The 22,942-nt window shown below is 44.2% G+C and overlaps 1 protein-coding gene across 1 annotated transcript in view; it reads left to right on the top strand.

The window, feature by feature from the left end:
* The window catches only part of LOC134406265 (uncharacterized), a 28,594-nt gene extending 7,949 nt beyond the window's left edge, over nt 1-20,645 (top strand). The window contains exons 4-12 of the mRNA XM_063137606.1: nt 2,679-2,705; nt 3,766-3,792; nt 7,372-7,443; nt 9,318-9,336; nt 10,233-10,279; nt 12,634-12,725; nt 15,626-15,718; nt 15,966-16,058; nt 20,523-20,645. Of these exons, the coding sequence (XP_062993676.1) occupies nt 2,679-2,705; nt 3,766-3,792; nt 7,372-7,443; nt 9,318-9,336; nt 10,233-10,279; nt 12,634-12,725; nt 15,626-15,718; nt 15,966-16,022 (434 nt within the window). The 3' untranslated portion in view covers nt 16,023-16,058; nt 20,523-20,645. The remainder of the gene's footprint in view (nt 1-2,678; nt 2,706-3,765; nt 3,793-7,371; nt 7,444-9,317; nt 9,337-10,232; nt 10,280-12,633; nt 12,726-15,625; nt 15,719-15,965; nt 16,059-20,522) is intronic.
* The last annotated feature ends 2,297 nt before the right edge of the window (nt 20,646-22,942 follow it).

Below are 22,942 nucleotides of genomic sequence, written 5' to 3'. Positions count from 1 at the left end.
ATATTCATTCATTCATTCATATTCCCCCTCCCCCCTCCAATAGCATACTTAAAAGTTTTATGGACTAAGTAGGCTAATTTGTTCCTCGATTTTTCTAACTCCCCCTCCCTCCTCATGGTCCTAGAAGCCACTTGAACATGTTCATTTCCCTCTGAGTGCTTAAAGGAAGATAAAGATACTTCTGCATACCTGAGAAGTCCTTCAAGTGTGCTGAAATCACTACCTTTTCTGTGGGTGACCTGGTTTCACTTCCAAATTGATAGGCATAGAATTACTAAGCTTGATATTCAAATACCTAATACCATAACAGGCACAGTAGAAAAGAAGTCTATTCTCAGCTTTGTAAAAAGCCGCACTAGCAAAAATTAGTGCTGTAACACAATCACAAAGGCCATATCTCAGCTGTCCCATCCAGCTCAAAGAGAGTATTTTGGTTTGGCTATATTTCAGGGATGAAGTGAATTTCTTTTGTGGGGATTGATAATTGAAGCACCTTCCATTTTATTTCTCCCAGAAAGCCCTGTGCTGAGGTGCTTTTTGAATGTGGGAAAAGTCATTGTTGCTGCTGCTGTAAGAAATGGTCATCTCCTTTGTCAATGGAAATTGCCATGGACAGCCATGGAATGTCTTCAGAAAATTACACTTTCTAAAAGAATTGGGGGGTGACGGTATTCATCTGGCACCTCATATTATTAGAGTTAAATAGAGTACAGTTAAATTTTTCTTCAAAGAAAGGACAGTGAATGAAGCAGGCTTGTGAAAAATATTAAGTCAGAGAGTGCTATTCCATGCAACCCTATGTTTAAAAAGGTTTCTCATATTTGATTTTTTTAAAAATAAGAATGATTTGCAACCCTGCTTTTATTCAAAGGTAGGCCTAAAGGGTTTTTTTTTTTAAAAAAAAAAAAAGTCCCATGACAGTTTGGAGTGGGGAGGAGGTATAATATCTCAGAGGTTAACAATACAATCCTGTTCATGACTAATAATAATAATAATAATAATAATAATAATAATAATAATATATTTATTTCTTACCCGCCTCTCCCTTTGGATCGAGGCGGGGAACAACATTAGAACAGGAATCAACACATCTTAAAAATTCATGATTTAACATTGATCTGGATAGGCCTGCCGGAAAAGGCCAGTCTTTAAAGCTGCCTTAAAATCACACAGAGAGTTAATTTTACGAATCTCCTCTGGCAGGCCATTCCACAATCTGGGGGCGACAGAAGAAAAGGTCCTCTGGGAAACTGATGTCAGCCTAGTTTTAGCTGACTGAAGTAAGTTCACCCCAGATCACCTGAGTGTGCAGGGTGGACTATATGGGAGAAGGCGATCCCGCAGGTAACCTGGACCCAAACCATTTAGGGCTTTAAAGGTAATGACCAACACTTTGTACTTTGCCTGGTAACTAATTGGCAGCCGGTGGAGTGATTTTAATGTTGGGGTAATATGCTCAACCCTAGATGTACTGGTGACCAACCTGGCTGTCATATTTTGAACTAGTTGAAGTTTCCGAACTAGATATTTGACTAATCAAATATAAGCTCAAGTGAGTTCAACAGCTCTTACACCCAAGTAAAGATACTGAAGAATCTGCAAGCAACGTTGCAGGAGGGCCATTTCACTAAACTATTTCTCATTAAATTACTTTGTTTGCGGCTAGATCTACCCTAGTGCTTTTTATTGGTAATGAAGTGCATTGAAAACTATTGGGTCCCATTATGCATTCCAGATATTACTTTTCTAGCATAATGTCCTGCTTTTTATTCCAGATTATAACAGATGTCATTGTGTATGCTATGAGGTTTAAATGTGCAAAAGGGATATAGCGTCATCATGATGGGCCTTGAGTCCCAATACTGGGGAAAAGGCAGGATATAAATAAATGTAATAATAATAATAATAATAATAATAATAATAATAATAAATGGGCTTGTATTGATATGACACGACATGTAGATCTGGCCAGTATCATTGTTTCTCCCCAGTCCTAGTAAAAATATAGGTGTACCAACAATCTGCATCCACTCCACAGATCACAAAGTTTTTGAAGGCTCCCTATGTAAGTTGATTCTTATGTAAGCAAATACCTGGACGTCACCCTCCAGACATTTGCTTGAAAGCCCCATTAGCTGTTGGCTGAGTTGCCATGATGCCACTGAGCAGAGATGAAGAAAACAAAAGTTCTATAGAAAAGCTTAGAGAACCATATATTTCAAAGAAATAAGTGGGAACAGGACAAATACTGGTTTTGGAAATCATTGGGCTTCAACTTCAGCAGTTCCAGACAGCATGGTCAAATGGTCAAGAACGATGGAAATTGTAGTCCAAAATATCTGGAGGGCACCAGATTGGGGAAGGTTAGGACTGTGGTTGTAAAACAAAGGGGGCAGAGAATATAGTAAGATGAGATGGGAGCCAGGGGAGATGAATTTCTAAAATTCATTTAAACTAACCACCTTAGCCACTGGCTGAATAGCTGCAATATTTGATCCACAAACATATATAGGGTATCCCCTAAGTAAGCAGTAAGTCCTATATGTATACTCACAATTAAAAAATGAGAAATGTTCATCTATATACATCTATATTCCTTGGCTTTATGGGCATCTCTATATACAAAGACAAAGAGGTACAAAATGTAAATATAGCCTCCACTTATATCTAATCCACAGGTCCCCAAAATATTACCAGTTCCTTCGGTAAGTGTTTTTCTATTATTAAATCTAGATATCACCAGACTTCTGTCACTGGGCAGAGGTACAGATAGAAAAAAAGAAAAAGGAAGGAAGGAAAAGCAAAGCAAAGCAAAAGGCCTGTGGATAACAGCACCAAGAATCCTCTGATGCTGAACTAGCTTCAGTGTTCCATGGGTGGGATTCAATTTTAGTCATACTCAGATGAGACCCATCAATTTCATACTTCTCTAAGTATGATTAAAATCCAGTCTAATGCCATGTCTCCTGGAGGCAACAGAGCATACCCACTTAGTCCTCATAGGGTAGGGTGACCATATTTGGGAAACCAAAAAAGAGGACACCTAGTGTGTGTGGGGGAAGCAGCTTTCTGAGTCCTGCAGAAAGTACGTTATTCCACCGCCACCTTAAAGAACCCGACTGGAGTGGAGGAGGGGAAAGGATTTCATTCTGCACCATCACCATCCACTCCAATTGGAGCCTTTTCTATAATGTCCACGAATGACCCACTTTCCCCTTTAAGACCTCAATTGGAGCTTGGGGTGGGGGAATGATGTGCCTCAAGAAAGCATGTCATTCCCTCCTGCCATGCTAATGGCAGCCTTAAAGAGGAAGGTGTGTCATTCCAGGACATTATTGAAAATTATAGAAAATCCCCCTGACACCATGGAAAGAACAAAAACCAGGACAAATCCGGGGAAATCCTGACAGTTGGTCACCCTATCATAGGGCAATGGGGGTGCGAGGGTGTGTGTGTTTTCCTTTAATTTTTTTTGCATACCAGGAGAATACTCAAACTGTGCAGAAACTCTTATGTGATCATGATAGTTTAATAGGAAGTGTAGAAAAAGAGCTTATTCTCAAATGTATAGAAAGCAAAACTGGTAATAAATAAATAAATAAATACAGGTTTTAGAATATCTGGCTACAACATGGACTAAATTGTCACAGTGGGAGGGTTGCTTGGCTGATGTATTGTTTCTTGCTATGTTGCAAAATCTATACAATTTAAATAGTAAAAGAAAAAAAAATGTAAATGTATCAACCATTTGCATCTAATTCCCAGATCACCAAAGTACATCATTTCCCCTAGGTAAGTAACTATTATAAAAGCTAGTTACTATTTGAATGTTTCCAGACTCTTGGTCCTCCATCTTTATGGTGGTGCTTTGGTGCTGTGATGTGACTTGCACACACACTTGCATTCCTTCCTGGCATCTGCATGGGAAGGAAGGCAAGTGCGAATTTTCTGGCTCTGCGCCTCTGGGAAAGTTTTTTAAAAAATGAGGGGGGGAGAGGAAAGGGGTCATTCCTCCCCCCTTTTCTAAATTTTATAATCTGTATCTATGTAGCTCTGCAGATACAGATAATAAAAATAAAAAAGGGATGGGAAAGGAATGAAGCAGCCAGAAGAGGATGTGAGAGGGACTGGGCAAACCATGTCTCCTCTCTCTGGCTGCCTGTTCCTCCCCACCGACCCACCCTCATTTCTTTTTATTTTTATTATCTTTATCTGCAGAGCTCCGCAGATATAGATAATAACATTAAAAAGGGGGGAGGAATGGCCTGTTCTTCTCCTCCCACTTTTTTCCTACTTTTCCAGAGGCGTAGGGCCGCCCATGGAGACCAATCATGGGGCGCCATGGGCTCCTCTGCCAAAAAAGTTGGGGTAAGTGCCTGACTTTTTTGGAGCAGAGTTTCCAGGGTTCCCTCCTGATGGCTTTGCAATGGCAGCTGCGTAATGTAGATGACGTGCCGTTACCGTGAAGCAACCCTGGTGCAAACCCTTCGTGTAGACATGCCGTTGCTTGCAAGTCTCCTTATTGATTTGTGTGTGAGTTGCTCTCACATCAATAACAATATGCCTTCAAAAGCCCTCTTAGCTATCGGGCTTGGCTGAGCTGCTGTGATGTCAGCGAGGAAAGCTGATGGCAAAAGGTTTGAATGAAAGAGGGTTGGAAGAATCGTATATTTGAGGGAAAGTTGGCCAAGCGGAAAAACATCACAAAGGAATCATAGGTTGTGTGTTCCTGAGAGTGGAGATGCAAAGGAATTGGGGAGATATGTGGACTGTTAGTCTAAAACAAAGGGGCAAATGTGTAATAAGCGATGTGGGATGTAGGAGATGAATTTACTATGTTGTTTTGAAGTAACTAGCTTCAATTGTGGCTGCATGTCTTGGTATTTGATCCAGCAGCTCGGGTGTTGCTTATACTTTAATCTTGGTGTTGAAAATAGATGCTTGCTTTTACAGCCATTTGCATGCTCTGTTAGTTAAGGCTCAGGGCGTTGCTAGACGTACCGGGTGTTCCGTCGTTGAGGAGCGGTGAAAGCGGCTTTTCCCGTTCAGCCGTGACGCCTCATCATCCACACCTGCCTTCGATTTATGGCGGAAGTTTGCGCCGGTTGTGCTGCTGCCGCCGCGAGCACGGTTGCGCAGCCACACCGGCCTGATTGCCGCGGCTTTTTTTTTCGCTCGCTGCACGGTTTGCGCACGTCCGAAAGACCGCAAACTTGCGCAGCCGTCAGCGATGCCGCCGCCGGCCCTGGCGGCGGCAGCGGCGGCAGTGCCAGTGCCAGCCGAAGTGCTGCTGGTGCTGTTGAGGGTCAACATTGATGCGCTCACTTCCTGATGGGGGTCGTGGCGGGTGTCATATGACCCGAGGTCAATCGTCTGCATGGCCACTCTGTGCCTACATCTCCCATCATGCCTCTGAGGTGTCGGCGGCGATGACCGCCTCTGTGCCCTGTGCCCCATCCCAAGGAGCCAACCCACATCTGGCCGTAGCCATGGCAGCAGCCCACAAACAGCTCTGCCCTCTGCCAGCCTGCAGCGTACAGCACCGCCATTATGCGGCCACGGTAGCTGCCCACCGCAAGGAGTCACCAGCCACTTTTGCGGTCCTCCGTTCCTGCGCAAACTGTCACTGGGGAAATAAAAAAAAAAAGCCGCTCCGCCGCGCTGCCCCAGCTGCCGGACTGCGCGCAAATGGCGGAGGCGGCTTGACCGAAGCCGCTGACCACTCCCCCTTAGCACGCCTTTTCCTGACCAGTGCCGACCGCAGTGACCTCACATCCTCCCACACGTACTCCGAATTACCGCGGGACAGCAGGAAAAGGCGCACTACAACTCACTTTTTTAAAGTCGGGAGAAAGAGGCTTCACCGCAGGATAACGGCGGATCCTCGTGAACGTCATCTGGAAGCCTCGACGTGGCTGCGGAAGGTAACGCGCGCTACAGCCTCGTCTAGTAACGCCCTCAGTGCCATAACTTGCAACGTCCATTCATTTTGGCACATGAATAGATATGTAAGCATGTGAATTTTTCTCTTCAACTAAAGGATTTTTGATCCCACACCTTACATATTGTTTTTGTTGCAAGTGGAGAAGGAAGCATGGAATAAAGACATGGACACCAGAGTTTAGGATAAACTAGGGCCTCTTCATTTAAACAATAAGGGATATTCAACCCCTCCTGGATCTGCATGTGAAAAGTGCAGGAAGCTATATGTCTTTACCTCAGGCAACTTGCCTGGCATTATGGGTGAGCCACTTTCGTAAGCCAGGAGCCTGGTGAACCCGGCCCCTCTCTAATATGACACTTTGAGAGTGTGGGGAGACCACCCCACGTCATCCCCACTCAAAGCTGTAGAAAACTGGGTAGATGAGGCAGGAGGATCTCCAAAGGCATACCATATCCTGACACTGGAGCCATAAAACTCACGAGGAGCAGGAACTCCGGACATGCCAATCACTGAAAGGTGCCAGAGTGGTCACCGTCCCTGTTCTGCTATATCAAATTCCCACACAGCCGAGGCTTCGCCACAGTCAGAAACCATCGCCGACCAAAGCTGTCACTGCCGTCGCCGGGCCAGGTCTCACACATGCCACAGGCCTCACACAAGAGCTGCCCTCGTGCAGCCAAAAATGCAGAGAGGCCGAGTACTGGGCAGGACCAGCCTTTGTAGGCTTGGCACCATCCCTGCCTCATGTGGCCCATGTATGTCTGCACGTGAGTCCTTTATTCTCCTACTTCCCACCCCAACTGCCGATTCTCCTGCTTAAGCCGTACCGGCTGAGTGGGAGTAATGGACTTTTCTTAAAAGCAAATTATATGAACCAGCATTGCAAGGGGAGTGGGTGGTTTAAGTTTAACTTCATTGCGGTTCTACAATAGTTTCTCCTCAAAAAAAAAATTTTTTTTTAAAGAGAGTTCTTTCTTTCTTTCACCATGCCTTTTTTGCAAGAATTGCCTTTCCTATTTAAAACAATGGGGAATTGAAAAGCTAATGATTCCATGATGACACCAAAGTTTTCCACGAATTCTGGTGTTTTTTTGGAGGCTTCAGATACATTTAAAGGGGAGGAAACAAATGGTAGGCAGTAGCACGTTGTAACTTGGCTGTTTTTTGGTGGAAATGTCTGGAATTTTTCCAGCTTACAATGCTCAAAATGTAGATACGCCATGCCAACTTTCAGAAAGCTGGACAATCAGTTTCATTTTATTAACATGTTCAATGTTCAGGCTTTAACATCTTGGAATGCTGTTTGACTTTTTGACACTATTGTGCCTGTGTGATACTTCTTGTCATTTCATGCTTTATTCATTGTCTTTCTGTTTTCATGCTGTTGAATATAGTGGATCGATTCATGTATGTTTTTCTGCCCTTAGCAGTAGGAGCTGGCATTACAATTGCTTTCATCTTTATCTTGGCTGCAGTGTATTACATGCTGGAGAAAAGAGGTAACGTTCAAGCAAAGCATAGCAAACATTTTTAAGCCTAGCTTTTGAAACATGGGCCTTTGCTAGACCATGGGTTAGCCTGGTGCGAGCCCCAAGCAAGCTCCTGTGCATCCAGATGACGGACAGGGGATCCCAGGACCAGGCAGGGGTAACCCTCCCTTGGCCTAGGATAACCAGCACCACTTTTGGCCTGGTATTTCCCACGGCCTCGGGCTGAGCCCGAGACTGCGGGCATGTAGACCAGTCCACCACTTTCCCCAGCTGCCGCAATTACTTGCGAGTAGCTGGGAAAAGCGGCGGATGGGGCGCAGTGCTCCATAGGAGTGCTGCGGCCATCAGGGCAGGGTGGGGAGATTGGGGGGGGGAATCGGAGCCATGGGGGATGGGGGGGGAAATGGAGCCATGGGGAATGAGGGGGAAAACGGAGCCATGGGGGATGGGGGGAAACAGAGCCATGGGGGATGGGGGAAAATTGGAGCCAGGGGGAAGACTGGGGCAGGGGGGGGGAGTGGGGAGAACAATTGTTTTTAAAATAAACCACTTGCCTAAGCACACGAGCGCTTGTGCACATCCGTCCCCTTTAAGACTAAGATAAAATGGAGGACACGACGGGGCCCCTCCTCACCACTGGATTTGCAGGTAGGTCTAGCAAAGCCCATGATGACTCTAAAAACTTTGGAATCCTACCAAGCTATGGTTTATGTGACAAAGCAGCAAGTAACAATCTCAGTTTTAACATTTTGATTTGCATTTAAATAACCAGTATAAATACTTCTTATGAATATGTGATGTAATGCTGGAATTTCAGTCATCAAGTAAGAATTTGAAAAATATAACATTTGAGTTCAAAATATAAAATCCACAATTTAATTCAGTGCAGTTCTATTGACCTTGTCCCATATGCCCAAACCATTTTATGACTTGATCCAGATTTAGTCATACTTAAAATAAACCCATTGAAAGCAGTTTCTGCAGCTGAAACTCTCCCCACGGCCTGAGTTCGATCCCAGCGGAAGCTGGTTTCAGGCAGCCGGCTTGGGTCGACTCAGTCTTCCATCCTCCCGAGGTTGGTAAAATGAGTACCCAGTTAGCTGGGGGAAAGGTAATAACGGCCGGGGAAGGCAACGGCAAACCACCCCGCTATAAGGCCTGCTAAGAAAACGTCAGCAAAAGCTGGAGTCCCTCCAAGAGTCAGTAATGACTCAGTGCTTGCACGAGAGGTTCCTTTCCTTTCCTTTCCTTAAGTCAGTTATAACTAACTTAAGTCACATTGATTTCAATGAAGTATGACTAAATCTGAATCCCTCCTGTTTTTCCAGCAGTTAAATGATGTCTCCAGCATTACATTGTATACACTTTGATCCTTTAGTCTTATTTCTCTGGAATTGACAAGAAATCAGCACATAACATTAATGCACTGCAACAACTACACACTGACCCTGTTCAGATGACACACTAAGCCACAGTGGTTAAACTTTTTGAGCTAAACATTATGGTTTAGCGTCCCATGTGAACCATGACTTAGCATGCCGTGTCTGCATAAACATGGTTTAAACATGCTCACAAACCATTTACTGAAAAAGGCTTAGCAGCCTAACCATCTTAGCATGTTGTCTGAACATGCCCTTTAAAATGCATACACTTAAAATGAATATCATGTTGAAAGAATGAATACTTCTACCCTGCTACCAGAGAAATAGGTAGGATGATGCCCATGGGAGCTCTAATGGGTTGTAAATTTTGAATAGCTTTCTACAATTTTTCCATAACAACATGGCTGTATAAAAAGAGGCAGTTCTAAGGCAATTCAATGTTCTCTCTCTCTCTCTCTCTCTCTCTCTCTCTCTCTCTCTCTCTCTCTCTCTCTCATATAGTAAAATGGAGAGCAACCAGGTAGGTGTAATGGGATCTTTAATGCCCAATAGATACTATGCCAATTTAAATGTCTCTAATTCAGTGGAAAATGTAGCAGAAAAAAGGGTTACTTGTACCACTTTTCTTACTCAGAACAGCCATATGTGACGCTATAAGCTCCCATCTGAATATCAGCTAGGCCTATATCTGCTTCCTATCGGAAATGGAACTGAGGCCATAGCTAGACCTAAGGTTTATCCCTGGATCGTCCAGGGGTCAAACCTGTTCATCTAGGTGACACACAGGGGATCCAGTGCTCAGGCAGAGGCGAACCTTGGAGATCCCAGGATAAACCTTAGGTCTAGCTGTGGCCTCAATCAAGTGCTTTCAGATTGTTTTCTGGATGCAAATGAAATTTCTTCATTAGCCTGTGCCTATGGATACATACAATATCCTCCACCCATCACTCTAGAAATTGGGTTTGAGATAACGAAATTCAATTCAGACAGTCATTTATCAAACAACAATCATTCACTGTGATTTTGTTAAACTGCTTTTGTTCGCATGGGAGGCTCTAGATCTTTTAAGAAGCCCTGGAGAAGATGTTGTATGGATTCAGTTTCTCCTCCACTCGTATTCTGGCAGTCTAGTTGTTGGATCTCTTTTCCTACTTGCTTTGTGAGTAGAACTTCCAAAGACAGATTTAGGGGTGGGGGCTGCTCCACTGAAGAAGAGAGAGTATTTGGCTTTAGATGAAGTTGCCTTCTGAAATGTTACGATGAACAGGAAAATGGAACACCAGCCATTGCTTGACATCTGTGTAATAGGTTGTGATGCAAATGTTTACATGAACATTTGAAATGTAGGAATTTGGGAACTTCCCCCTCAGCTTTCATTTAAGTTCCAGCTTTATTCATCTCAACTTCACTTTTCAGAGAGCATGGCATGCCCACCTCAGATACAGAAGCTGAAAATCAGTCAAGTAAGTATATTTTATATATTTTCTCTCAAGCTCATTTGCTTGACTACTATTATGTGTAACACTATTCTAGGGTGACCCTATGAAAAGGAGGACAGGGCTCCTGTATCTTTAACAGTTGCATAGAAAAGGGAATGTCAGCAGGTGTCATTTGTATATATGGAGAACCTTGTGAAATTTCCTCTTCATCACACCAGTTAAAGCTGCAGGTGCCCTGCCCTCTTTTAAATCTGGTCACTCTAGTATAGCTCCTGCACTTTAATTGTGATGAAAAGGGAATTTCACCAGGTTCATAATAAACATTTCCAGGAGGCTCTATGAAGCAAGATGCAGTGCATGTAAGCACCACCACCACCATCAGGGACACTACAAGCAATACTGAGAAGATCAGGGCTCAGCAATACTACAAACGAGAAGGATCTTGGAATTGTTGTAGATCGCAAGCTGAATATGAGCCAACAGTGCGATATGGCTGCAAGAAAGGCAAATGCTATTTTGGGCTGCATTAATAGAAGTATAGCTTCCAAATCACGTGAGGTACTGGTTCCTCTCTATTCGGCCCTGGTTAGGCCTCATCTAGAGTATTGCGTCCAGTTCTGGGCTCCACAATTCAAGAAGGACGCAGACAAGCTGGAGCGTGTTCAGAGGAGGGCAACCAGGATGATCAGGGGTCTGGAAACAAAGCCCTATGAAGAGAGACTGAAAGAACTGGGCATGTTTAGCCTGGAGAAGAGAAGATTGAGGGGAGAGATGAGAGCACTCTTCAAATCCTTAAAAGGTTGTCACACAGAGGAGGGCCAGGATCTCTTCTCAATCCTCCCACAGTGCAGGACACAGAATAACGGGCTCAAGTTAAAGGAAGCCAGATTCCAGCTGGACATCAGGAAAAACTTCCTGACTGTTAGAGCAGTGCGACAATGGAATGAGTTACCTAGGGAGGTTGTGGGCTCTCCCACACTAGAGGCCATCAAGAGGCAGCTGGACAAGCATCTGTCAGGGATGCTTTAGGGTGGATTCCTGCATTGAGCTGGGGGTTGGACTCGATGGCCTTGTAGGCCCCTTCCATCTCTGCTATTCTATGATTTACACCGTGCAGGATATTGCACTATGAAAGTGGTGTGAAAGCAGTATATAAAAGGCAGGAGCCACATCAAGCAAGATATAGCACTATGAAAGCAGTATATGGTATGTGTCTTAAGGGCCCCAACAGTTGTCAGTGCACTTCAGTACCACTATAAAGCAGTAGTGTGGCTCCTGCCTTTTATATACCACTTTCATAGTGCAATATCCTGCTTGGTGTAGATGAGCCCTCAGTTTCTCGTTTGATCTGGCTTGCAAATCTACTGGTTTTTTGTGAGTTTGCTCTTCATGCACCCTCAGAATCTTGAGAGATTTTGTGGAGATGAAAACTGGGTAAATTCTGGTCAAAAGCAAACTGAAACAAATTTCTCATACATCCCTAGTCACACATTAATGTCGTTCTGCTACTGGCTACAAAATTATGTACATAATTCTGGCTGTAGAGTTAGACATGAGATGGATAAAAAAGGAGGCAAATGAAAAAGAGTGTTTATTTATGTGGCACCATCAATGAGCATGGCATTTGATAAAGAACAAAAGGATCTTTGCCCCAAAGGGCTCACAATCTAAAAAAATTGACATTAGAAAAACAACAGATGAAGGGGGAGGTAAACTTTCTGCATTCAGAACGCTTTTTAATGAGTTAACTTTTAGATTTTATTGGTTTCAATATTAGTTTTTAAACATTTACTAGGTTTTTTATATGAAGATGTCTGTTTTGTTTTGATTTTTTTAAATATAAAAAACCCTTTTGTTGATCTCAGAAAGGCAGTATAGAAATGTTGTTGTTGTTGCTGCCATGCTGGATCAGGCCAAGTGTCCATCTGTTCACACAGTGGCCAGCCAGCTGTCAACCATGGACCCACAAGCAGGTCATGGTGCAACTGCACCCTCCCACTCAAGTTCCCCAGCAACTGGTGTATATAGGTTTACTGCCACTAATACCAGAGGTAGCACATAGCCATCAGGATTAGTAGCTATTGATAGCTTACTGCCTCTGATACCAGAAGTAACACTTAGCCATCAGGACTAGTAGCCATCGATAGCTTTCTCCTCCAGGAATTTATCCAATCCAAATTGGTGGTGGTGAATTCCATAGTTTATGCACTGAATAACCTTCCCTCATAATGGAGATAGTCCAGCCCCTTGATCATCATCATCATTATTATTATTAACAGACTCTTTCATCCAAAATTGTGCCTATTGATTTTAACCGAGCAGCCTAAATTCTCATCAAAACTATTAATGCTAACAGTCTTTTTATATCCCCACCTCAGGGGACCCATCAGTTGATCCACTAGATGAGGATAATTCCATGCGTTTCTATTCGGAAGTAAGTCCAGTTGAATTCAATGGAACTTACTGTCAGGTAAGTCTGTGCAGCACTGTGTAGATGCAGTGAGTTACTTCTTTTTTCTTCTTCTTAAAAATGAGTTATAATCCATTGATTTTTATTCATCAGTATTCTTATATTGAATTTATAGTAACTAAGCTGTTATTGTCCTGAACTCTAAATGTTCTGGTTTAGAGGATTGCATAAGCATGCTATTTCAGTACCTCTTGATCCTCATGGTCCACATTCCATTAATATTTTGGTCTATATTGGCCTTCACTACTGGTATTGGAGGTGGGATAGGAGAAAAAGTCTGCAGACACAGAAAGTGGGAAGATTAGGCAAGCCAAGTGGGGTTTAGCTCCTCTTACCCACAAACACCTTTTGGGGGGATTATTTGTTTTGGTAACAATTAGACACACACCTACCCCTGTCATATATATGGATGAGGTAGACATGTTGATAACAACCATGGCTGCCTCAAACAGCCATGTTTCTAGTTTGGCTCCTAAAAATGGATCAAAATAATAAGATCTAAAAATGTAAAATATAAAAGAAGGATTCTCATCATCATACAGAGGCATGATGTGAAAACTGATGTTGTCCTTTAATAGTGAGAAGATGTAACCAATTAGATATTGTTTGGGATGATTTGGTGGAAGGTTTTTGTTCGTGCTGCCCAATCAACATATTTGAGGTCCAGAAGGAAGGTTTTTCTTACACTTTCCAGTGATCTTGGAATTTTTCATAGTGTGTGTTTGTGTGTGTGTGTGTAACAGTTAATCTCTTGACTCAGTTATTAGTCATGTTGAGGAATTTGCCTTATAGGTATCTGTGGCATTACCCCACAATTGAGTATCTGGTATACATCTAGATTAGTATGTCTGGTGAGTATGGAATGTTAGAACTGAGTGGGTGTGGTTTGTGATGTAATAGATAGGGTGGGGGAAGGAGTGACTGAGGGAGTGATAGTATGTTGGGTAGGGTGACCATATTTGAGAAACCAAAAAAGAGGACACCTAGTGTGTGTGTGGGGAAGCAGATTTCTGAGTCCTGCAGAAAGTATGTTATTCCCCCGCCACCTTAAAGAACCCGATTGGAGTGGAGGAGGGGAAAGGATTTCATTCTGCACCACCACCATCCACTCCAATTGGGGCCTTTTCTATAATGTCCACGAATGACCCACTTTCCCCTTTAAGACCTCAATTGGAGCTCGGGATGGGGGAATGATGTGCCTCAAGCAAGCATGTCACTCCCTCCTGCCATGCTAATGGCAGCCTTAAAGAGGAAGGTGTGTCATTCCAGGACATTATTGAAAATTATAGAAAATCCCCCCTGACACCATGGAAAGAACAAAAACCAGGACAAATCTGGGGAAATCCTGACAGTTGGTCACCCTAATGTTGGGTTGGTAGTTGTTGTTGGGAGTGGAGATTGGAATTGTTTGTGGAGTGAGGGGAGATAATTGCTAGGGATTTAGGATTGGCGTGGAGAGAGAGGTGGTTGGTGTGTGGGAGGTTTGGATTAGGCGGGATTGGAAGCATTATATTTTCATTTGAAACTTTTAACATTTACAATAAATTTATTATTATTTTGTTAGCTACCAATTAACACATGTCAGCTTGTCATTATTTACCTGCCTCACAGTTATCAAGCACCCAGACCAGAATATACCCACAGTACATTAGAAAACAGATCCTATATATAACCTTTCCCTCAAAGCTAGGGGAAAGGTTTTATTTAACTCTCCTTCAGTTTTTCAAGTGGTGGTGCTTGGCCTGAGGAGGGTTTATGTGGCGGGCCTAGTATTGGTGTAACGTCGCAGCATCTTTCTGCAGTATGGCATAGAATGTTATAGCCTGACAGCGTGTGGTGGATGGGTAGTGCTATATTGGGAGTTAGAGGTTAGGGGTGCTTTCAAATGCTTCATCAGAAGGGGGCACAATCCACATTCCATATACCGCTTTCATAGAGTTATCTCTTGCTTTTATTCCACATCTGTAATGATTTGACACAAAGTGTGGATCAGGCCAAAATCTGCCTCTCCCACATTCAAAGCAGATTTTGAGTTTCTCCTTTATTGGATGTGTTGCAAGTGTGGAACTCATCCATATCAGAATCTGTGGGTCTTCTGCCTTTGTATTTTGGAATGTACACATAAGGATAAAGTCAAATGCTATTGTTTCCAATTTGTCTGATTAAAAAAAAAGTTGAGAGAGAGAGAGAGAGAGAGAAGGCGCCTGAGACCTGCAGCACCTTCATCCTTTGTTATTATCCATTTTTCTTTAATAGATGACACCTGGGATTTTAAATACTTTAAAAAAAATAAGTAAATTGTCCCATAGTAATCACAATTGCATCTATGCAAGGACGTTTAAACACACTTTATAAATCTTTTCTTTAAGAAAAAAGGTATTGTTTTGTTTATGCTTTGCTTGTTTTTGCTTTTTAATGACATTTAGAGGGTCTATGCGCATAATCCATGATCAACATTTGCAAATCTGGATTTCCTACTGGAAGACAAATGGAGTTGAGCTGAAGTGATATCGGAATGCTGGAACAATGACAGCAAAATTGGGGGGGGGGGAATCTGCACATCCCTAGTTACAACCAATGATTTCTTGTGTTGTTCTTTTTATCAGATTGTGATTTATTGTTATACACTGAAGCAGTGAATCTTGTTTTAACCCAGGGTTCTTATTTCAGTTAGGCTGCACATTTATTCACAGTTAGCTGGGAGTAAGCCCCACTGGACACAGTGGGAGCTCCTTCCACACAAATATGCATAGGATTGCACTCTGAATCTGCAAGCACAGGTAATTCTGTCTGTTTGATAATGGTGGCGGCATCCTAACTCTCATGATGCTCATGAAGCATATCTAAGAAAAGGAAAGCTTCATGTGATCAATTTTATTCAGCATTTGATTCATTTCAAGGTGCAGGAAACCCAAGCGATGATATTTCCAGTCTACAGCTCTGTGACCGTTAAGAAGAAACAGGAAGCTCATCATACTGTAGAATTTCATGAGGTCAGCATATATATTTAAATTTGCAAAACAGCTCATCAAACTGTTGGGATCCTGAGTGTGGGTGTGTTGCATTCATAAAATCTGAATTGATCAGGCATAGGATTGCACTCTGAATCTGTAAGCACAGGTGCTTCTGTCTCTTTGATAATGGCAGTGGCATCTTAACTCTCATGGTGCTCATGAAGCATAGCTAAGAGGAGAAAAGCTTCATGTGATCAATTTTATTTGGTATTTGATTCATCTCAAGGTCCAGGAAGCCAAAGAAATGATACATCCAGACTACAGCTATGTGAACATTAAGTAGAAATTGAAAGCTCACCGTATTCTTGAGTTCCATGAGGTCAGTGCTTATACTTAAATTTTCAAAACAGCTCATCAAACTGTTTGGATCCTAAGGTCGGTGTGGGTATAGTGCATTCATAAAATCTCAATTGAACTTAGTACTTAAATGCAAATACAGTGCTGAAGTGGCCACACTTAAATGTGCAAGCCACACATATGCACACATGAGCAAATGTTCAATATATATAAATGCTCAGACTGTAACATGTTTTTGTCTGACCATTCTGCCATTACAAATAATGAAAGCTTTGACAGTTTCCTCTCCATTTGGAAATGTTCCTTAAGTTTATCACCACAATTTGGGTAGGGATGCATGAGGAAGTTGTTCGACTTTGCGCATCTCCTGGACCTGAATGTAGATTCAAACACAATTTGGGGTTGAAGATCGTATATTTTTGAGTTTGCAATGTTATCCGTGGGTCACAAAGGAGAGAAACACATTCTCAGGATACAAAATAGTGTATTCACAAGAAGCCCAGTGCATTTCGACCTGGTTCTTATTCTGAGGCCTTCTTCAGGGGGCTGTAATATTAATAATAAAATACAAGTGAGGCAACACATATGTTAAAACATATTTTCAAAATGGATTAAACAAACACTTTGACATGGAGTAAGGGTGGGTCAAAAATATGTTGGAGCCTGCGAGTTTGCTGAATGCCCTGCACTCTGTCTTCTCTGGTCCCAGTGGACTCATCCAGTGGAGTTTCACCCCATGTTTCCTTGGGGTGCTGGTCATGTCAGTCTTGGGGAAATTATATCATCCTCCTTGCCCTGCTAATGGCCTCCCCACCCCGCTGATGGGGGTCTTAAAGGCCTAAAGCGTTTCCGCCCCCTGCACATATCCACGCCTGAAAGGGACTCTAAACAAAAGTGTTAACAGGCCCTTTCAGGATCCGATGGGTGTGTGATGGGGAGTGGGAAAGCATGCTTGCCAGGGCTCCGGAAAGTGTGCAGATAACTCTAGTTACACCATTACCGTGAATCAATCTTTTCCTTTTATCTTTAATGATTTCTTCGATCTGCTCTACACATTTCATAAATACCTCCTTCATCAGGAGCTACGTGAAAACCAAATATAACTACAAATTAGACAAGCAACAACTTAAATATAAAATATTAAACAGCTTAAGATTAAACATTAAACAACACCCATATCTGATAATGAGTAACCTTTTTTAAAAAAAACCTTTGCTAACATCAAACACTGTAACTAAACATTTACTCATTCACCCGGAAACACAATGAATGAACTAACCTGAGTAAAAACACACTTTACTGTGATTTCACAACCATTAGCGCAATATTAAGACAATAAAACCTAAATGCAAAAGAAGGCAGTCCTCGGCTTGTTGGGCATCCCCACCAAGCTCTGTAGTATCTCAAAACTGTCCTTCTATTCGGAAGCCAAGATCGGTTTAGAGCCATTTAAGTTAATTCATAAATGGCCGGCAGCCTTAATTGTCTTATCTCTCGTTGATCCTGTCAACACTTATCTGTAACCATGCATCATTATCATTTGAAATGTTGTTTCATATTATTTTCACTATGCTTTACTATAAGTTTTTTGGGTGTTTTTTTTTAGAAGACTCTATTTATCTACTGCTCCCAACACTGAAAGTTTATTTTAGATTCTTTTATTGTTTATATGAGGTCAAATCCAGAGAATCGTTCAATCCCCTGGGTTCCAGGCTTTTAAAGAAAAGAATCCAGAACAGGTCTCTTTTATAGGGTGACCATATCAAAAGGTCACCCTATAAAGGTCACCCTGTATCTTTAACAGTTGTATTGAAAAGGACATTTCAGCAGGTGTCATTTGTATATATGAAGAACCTGGTGAAATTTCTTCTTCATCAGAACAGTTAAAGCTGCAGCAGCCCTGCCCTCTTTTAAATCTAGTCACTCTAGTATAGCTCCTGCAGCTTTAACTGTGGTTATGAAGAGGGAATTTCACCGGGTTCTCCATATACTGTATACAAATGACACCTGCTGAAATTCCCTTTTCTATACAACTGTTAAAGATACAGGAGCCCTGTCCTCCTTTTCATATGGTCACCCTACCTAACCCTGGCCATGGCTAGACCAGGCCTATATCCCGGGATTGTCCCGGGATCATCCCTGTGCATCCAAATGACACACAGAGGATCCCGGGAGCAAGCAGGGATGACCCCTCCATTTGCCTGGGATAATCCTTAGGTCTAGCTAAGGCCCCTGTCTCTGCAATAAGATCTATGTAGGAAAAACATCAAGGCTGCTGAAGATTAGGATAGTTGTTTTACATTTTATCTTTACGTTGTTGCTTGTCTAATTTGTAGTTATACTTGGTTTTCATGTAGCTCCTGATGAAGGATGCATTTCCGAAACGTGTAGAGCAGATTGAAGAAATTGTTAAAGATTAAAGAAAAAGATTGTTTCATAGCACCAGAGCTTGGCTCTCATTTTTTCATTGGTTTGGTAGTGCTCTTTTCCTTCTCTTTGGCACCACACCATTACCATGGCCAGGGGAATCTGGACACTTTCCAGAGGCACAGAAAGCACACTTTCCCATGCCTCTCTCACCCACTGGAGCTGAAAGGACCTCTTAACACAAAGCGTTAAGAGGCTCTTTCCGGTCCAATTGGCACAGGGGAGAGTGAAGGAAGGCACACACCCAAGGCTTCCGGAAAGTGTGCGATTCCCTGACGCGGTAATGGCTGCAGGATTATTCATGGACTCCCCCCCCCCCCCAAAAAAAAATGAGTTCAACAACATGCATACATTTACAAAAAAGTGCATGAAAGAATGAAAAACGTATGAGAAGAATGTGTGTACATTTCAAAAACGTGCATAATTCATGCATACTTTTGGGAAACAGTGCATGAAAATATACATGAGTTTTCATTTAAAAAGAAAAAAAACCCTGAAGGTTGCAATGTGATATGGACATGAGACAGAACAAACTTTGTGATGGAATTTGGAGAACCTCGAGGGGCTCATGCTAGGCTGACTTGCACATCCCTAAATTAGAGCATGATGAAATGTGGGTGAAATGACTCAATTCTGCACATTCATTAATATGACATGACAGCATACTGACATTGACTATCAGGGGTCATAACCTGGTGCCTGACAGATGTTTTGGACTGCAACTCACAGAAATCCCAGCCAACAACCAATGGTAGCCTAAAACAGATGGAAGACACCAGGTGGCTTACTCTCTACTCTGTCCTGTCCTAAATATCTCTAGACATTAGGGGTGTGCACGGACCCCCCACTCCGCTTCACTTTAAGATCCGCCATTTTCGGATCGGCCCGCTCCGCCCCGCCCCCACTCCGCCTGTGCCCACTCCGCTCCGCTCGGAGCTCCGGATCCGGATCGGAGCTCTGGTCCCCTCCCAAGGGGGGGTTACCGGGCCCTGCCGCCATCGCCGCACATGCGGCGACGGCGGCAGAGCCCGGTAAGGAGGAGGGGGGCCTTACCTGCCTCCGTCCGTGGTCCATCGCCGTCTTGAATTGAGCCCGTGGTTCCACCAGGAAGTCTGGGCCGCAAGTGCGGCCCAGACTTCCTGCTGGAACCACGGGCTCAATTGGAGACGCTGACGGACCGCGGACCGAGGCAGGTAAGGGAGAGGAGGGCGGGGGGGGGGGGTTACCGGGCCCTGCCGCTATCGCCGCCCATGCGGCGACGGCAGCAGAGCCCGGTAAGGGACCAAGGGGGAGGGGGCCTTACCTGCCTCCGTCCGCAGTCCATCGCCGTCTTCAATTGAGCCCGCGGTTCCACCAGGAAGTCTGGGCCGCAAGTGTGGCCCAGACTTCCTGCTGGAACCACGGGCTCAATTGGAGACGCTGACAGACCGTGGACGGAGGCAGGTAAGGGAAAGGAGGGCGGGGGGGGTTACCAGGCCCTGCCGCCATCGCCGCCCATGCGGCGACGGCGGCAGAAGCCCGGTAACGGACCAAGGGGGAGGGGGGCCTTACCTGCCTCCGTCCGCGGTCCATTACCGTCTTCAATTGAGCCCGTGGTTCCACCAGGAAGTCTGGGCTGCAAGTGCGGCCCAGACTTCCTGCTGGAACCACGGGCTCAATTGGAGACGCTGACGGACCGCGGACGGAGACAGGTAAGGGAGAGGAGGGCGGGGGGCGTTACCGGGCCCTGCTGCTGTCGCCGCATGGGCGACAGCGACAGCGGCAGGGCCCGGTAAACCCCACTTACCTTTCCGGCGGAGCTCCGGATCGAGGCGAAGGATCCGCCTTCACCTCGATCCTCTTCGCCACGCTCCGCTGGCCCCCCAATCCTCTTCGCCTCCGCCTTACGGGCAGGCGAAGCCCCCCGCTCTGCTACTGCTTCTCCGGTCCGATTAGAAGCGGAGCACATCCCTACTAGACATCCCAAATGAATCACATGGGGATAGTTTATCAACAGCCTTCAGATTTTCTTCATTGTCTCATATGCAGCCTGCATGATATAGTTATGTTTGCTTCCTAGGAAGAAGTTTGATCTCCAGCTGCCTAGCCTCAATAATCCCAAGCAATTTCAAAATGCTGGCTAGCCACCACCGTCCTGAAAACCATTTTTCATTTCTATCGGATGCATGATTCTATCTGACAAATTTATGCATGCTAAGCTGAACAATTAAGTATTACTGCTGCACTTTGAAGTTGCTCTGCAGCAGATTCTGTGAGGGATGCTTCCTAAAGTGTGTTATGACATTATTCAGATTGATTACATTAAACAGTTACTGTATAGGTCGCCAAGGAAGAAGTAGTCCTGCCCCACAGACCCCAGGAGCTACAGAAGGGCCCTGCCGTCTTCAGCTAATTAAATGTTAAGTGACAGTCTGTATAAACCTTTAAGTAATATCAGTGTTCAAATAAATTTGGTTTGATTTGATTTTGTGGCCTGATTTGTGTGCTTCTTCCAGAAAATTCTGTATCAAGGGCTGAGTTCTGTTACACCATGAAAGCAACTAGTACACCGCAGGTTGTGCTCATATATTTGAAAAGAACCATTTTGTAGTGGCAGCAATTTCCTAGCTGCAGCCTCCGGGAGGACAGTGGACCTGTGACATGTTGTAGGGATGTTGCAGGCACATGGCTAGTTGAGCCTTGGGGCACTCATGTGCTTGGTGAGTGCTGTGCGGTCTGCAGGTGCCACGCAGCCCCTCACTTCTCCTGCAAACTGCCCACTTCTCCCTGCTGTCCATAAATACTGTCCTTCTATAATTGCGCAAATCTAATATTGCATGCAATGACTCCTGTAAATAGCTTTTTCCTCAAGATTAGCCATTTCCACTCCTGGACCCCGGTGAGTTCATCCATCTTTAGATATGTGTGTGCTGTTGACAGATATCTTGATGTAAAGCAGAGGCAGGGAACCATTTTCAGCCCAAGGGCTGCGTTACCTCTATGGAATCATGTCAGGGTTCACATGCCAGTGGCGAGTGGGGGCAAAGCTCAGAGTGAGTGGAGCTACAACAGTTTTGACTTTAAGCCCCTCCCCAGGATGCCCATATACACACAAACTTTACGCACAAACACACTTAATAGATACAATCACTTGCAGATACATACTTCCCTCTCTCCCAATTTTCCCTATCAACCCAGGGCTCATATACACCATGCAGGATATTGCACTATGAAATTGGTATATAAAAGGCAGGAGCCACACCAAGCAGGATATAGCGGTATGAAAGCAGTATATGGTATGTGTCAGTGGGCCCCAACAGTTGTCAGTGCACTTCAATACCGCTATAAAGCAGCAGTGTGGCTCCTGCCTTTTATATACTGCTTTCATAGTGGAAACTCCTGCTTGGTGTAGATGAGGCTCCAGTCTTCCTCTCTTCCCCAGCCACACACTAATGCTCTCCCTTTTTTCATCCACACAGACCTTTCCTCTTCAGTCCCTCTCTCTCTCTTTCTCCCCTCCCAGTTTCTAACCTCACTATTTCTCTCCCTGCAACCCTTCCCCTCATGGTTTCTCTCTCTTTCCTGTGCCTAGCCTTTTTCTTTCTTCCACTTCTTAGCCTCTAGTCTCTCTCTTTGTCCCCCTCTAACCCTTCACCTTGCTTTTGCTTTTTGCCACTGAGCAGCTGATTAGCCACAGGTTCTGTATTGAAGCAGGTATTTTTGAAGGGGGCAGGGAGTTGAGAGGTTTCTGGGCACCACTGGAGGTCCCCGTGAGAAGCACATTGTGGCCTCCTGCATATATACTTACCTGGCAGCAAGTCCAAATGAACACAGGCCTCAGCTAGACCTAAGGTTTATCCTGGGATCATCCAGGGTTCGCCCATGTTTGAGCAGTGGATCCCCTGTGTGTCACCTAGATGAACAGGTTTGACCCCTGGACAATCCAGGGATAAACCTTAGGTCTAGCTATGGCCAAAGTGAAACTAACATCTGCACTGCAAATGTGGCTGAAATCCATTCATCCACCTTCCTATCTCTGTTACTCGTTCAGCTTCTTCCTTATAATGTTTATCCCTTGCTCTCCAGCTCTCCTTCTGCATGCTACATTTGATAACATTCACAAACCCAGAGATGTGCCTCAAGATACCTGCAAAGTTTTTTTTTAAAAAAAAATCCTTGGGCTTTTCTATCAGAATGCTCACTGCAGCTGTTCACTATGCCTGCTGCCCTCAGCCCCATCAAAAGAATTCATCCTAGGCCCTTTCTACACCGAAGGGTTATCCCAGGAAAATGGGGGAATCATCTTTGCCTGCTCCCAGGATCCCCTGTGTGGCATTTGGATGCACAGGAATGATCCCAGGATGATCCTGGGATATAGGGCTGGTGTAGACATGCCCCAAGTATGAACAGTGCTTGGCAGACTGTTTCTGTTTGCCATTATCCTATCTTGCAGAGGCAGCCAGTGTGCTTCACTCTGCAGTGACTGCAAGGGGGCGGGTC

The sequence above is a fragment of the Elgaria multicarinata genome, chromosome 11 (genome assembly GCF_023053635.1).
Source record: "Elgaria multicarinata webbii isolate HBS135686 ecotype San Diego chromosome 11, rElgMul1.1.pri, whole genome shotgun sequence".
Lineage (NCBI taxonomy): Eukaryota > Metazoa > Chordata > Lepidosauria > Squamata > Anguidae > Elgaria > Elgaria multicarinata.
The sequence above is the reverse complement of the archived record's forward strand: the minus strand, read 5'-3'. Positions and strand labels throughout refer to the sequence as shown.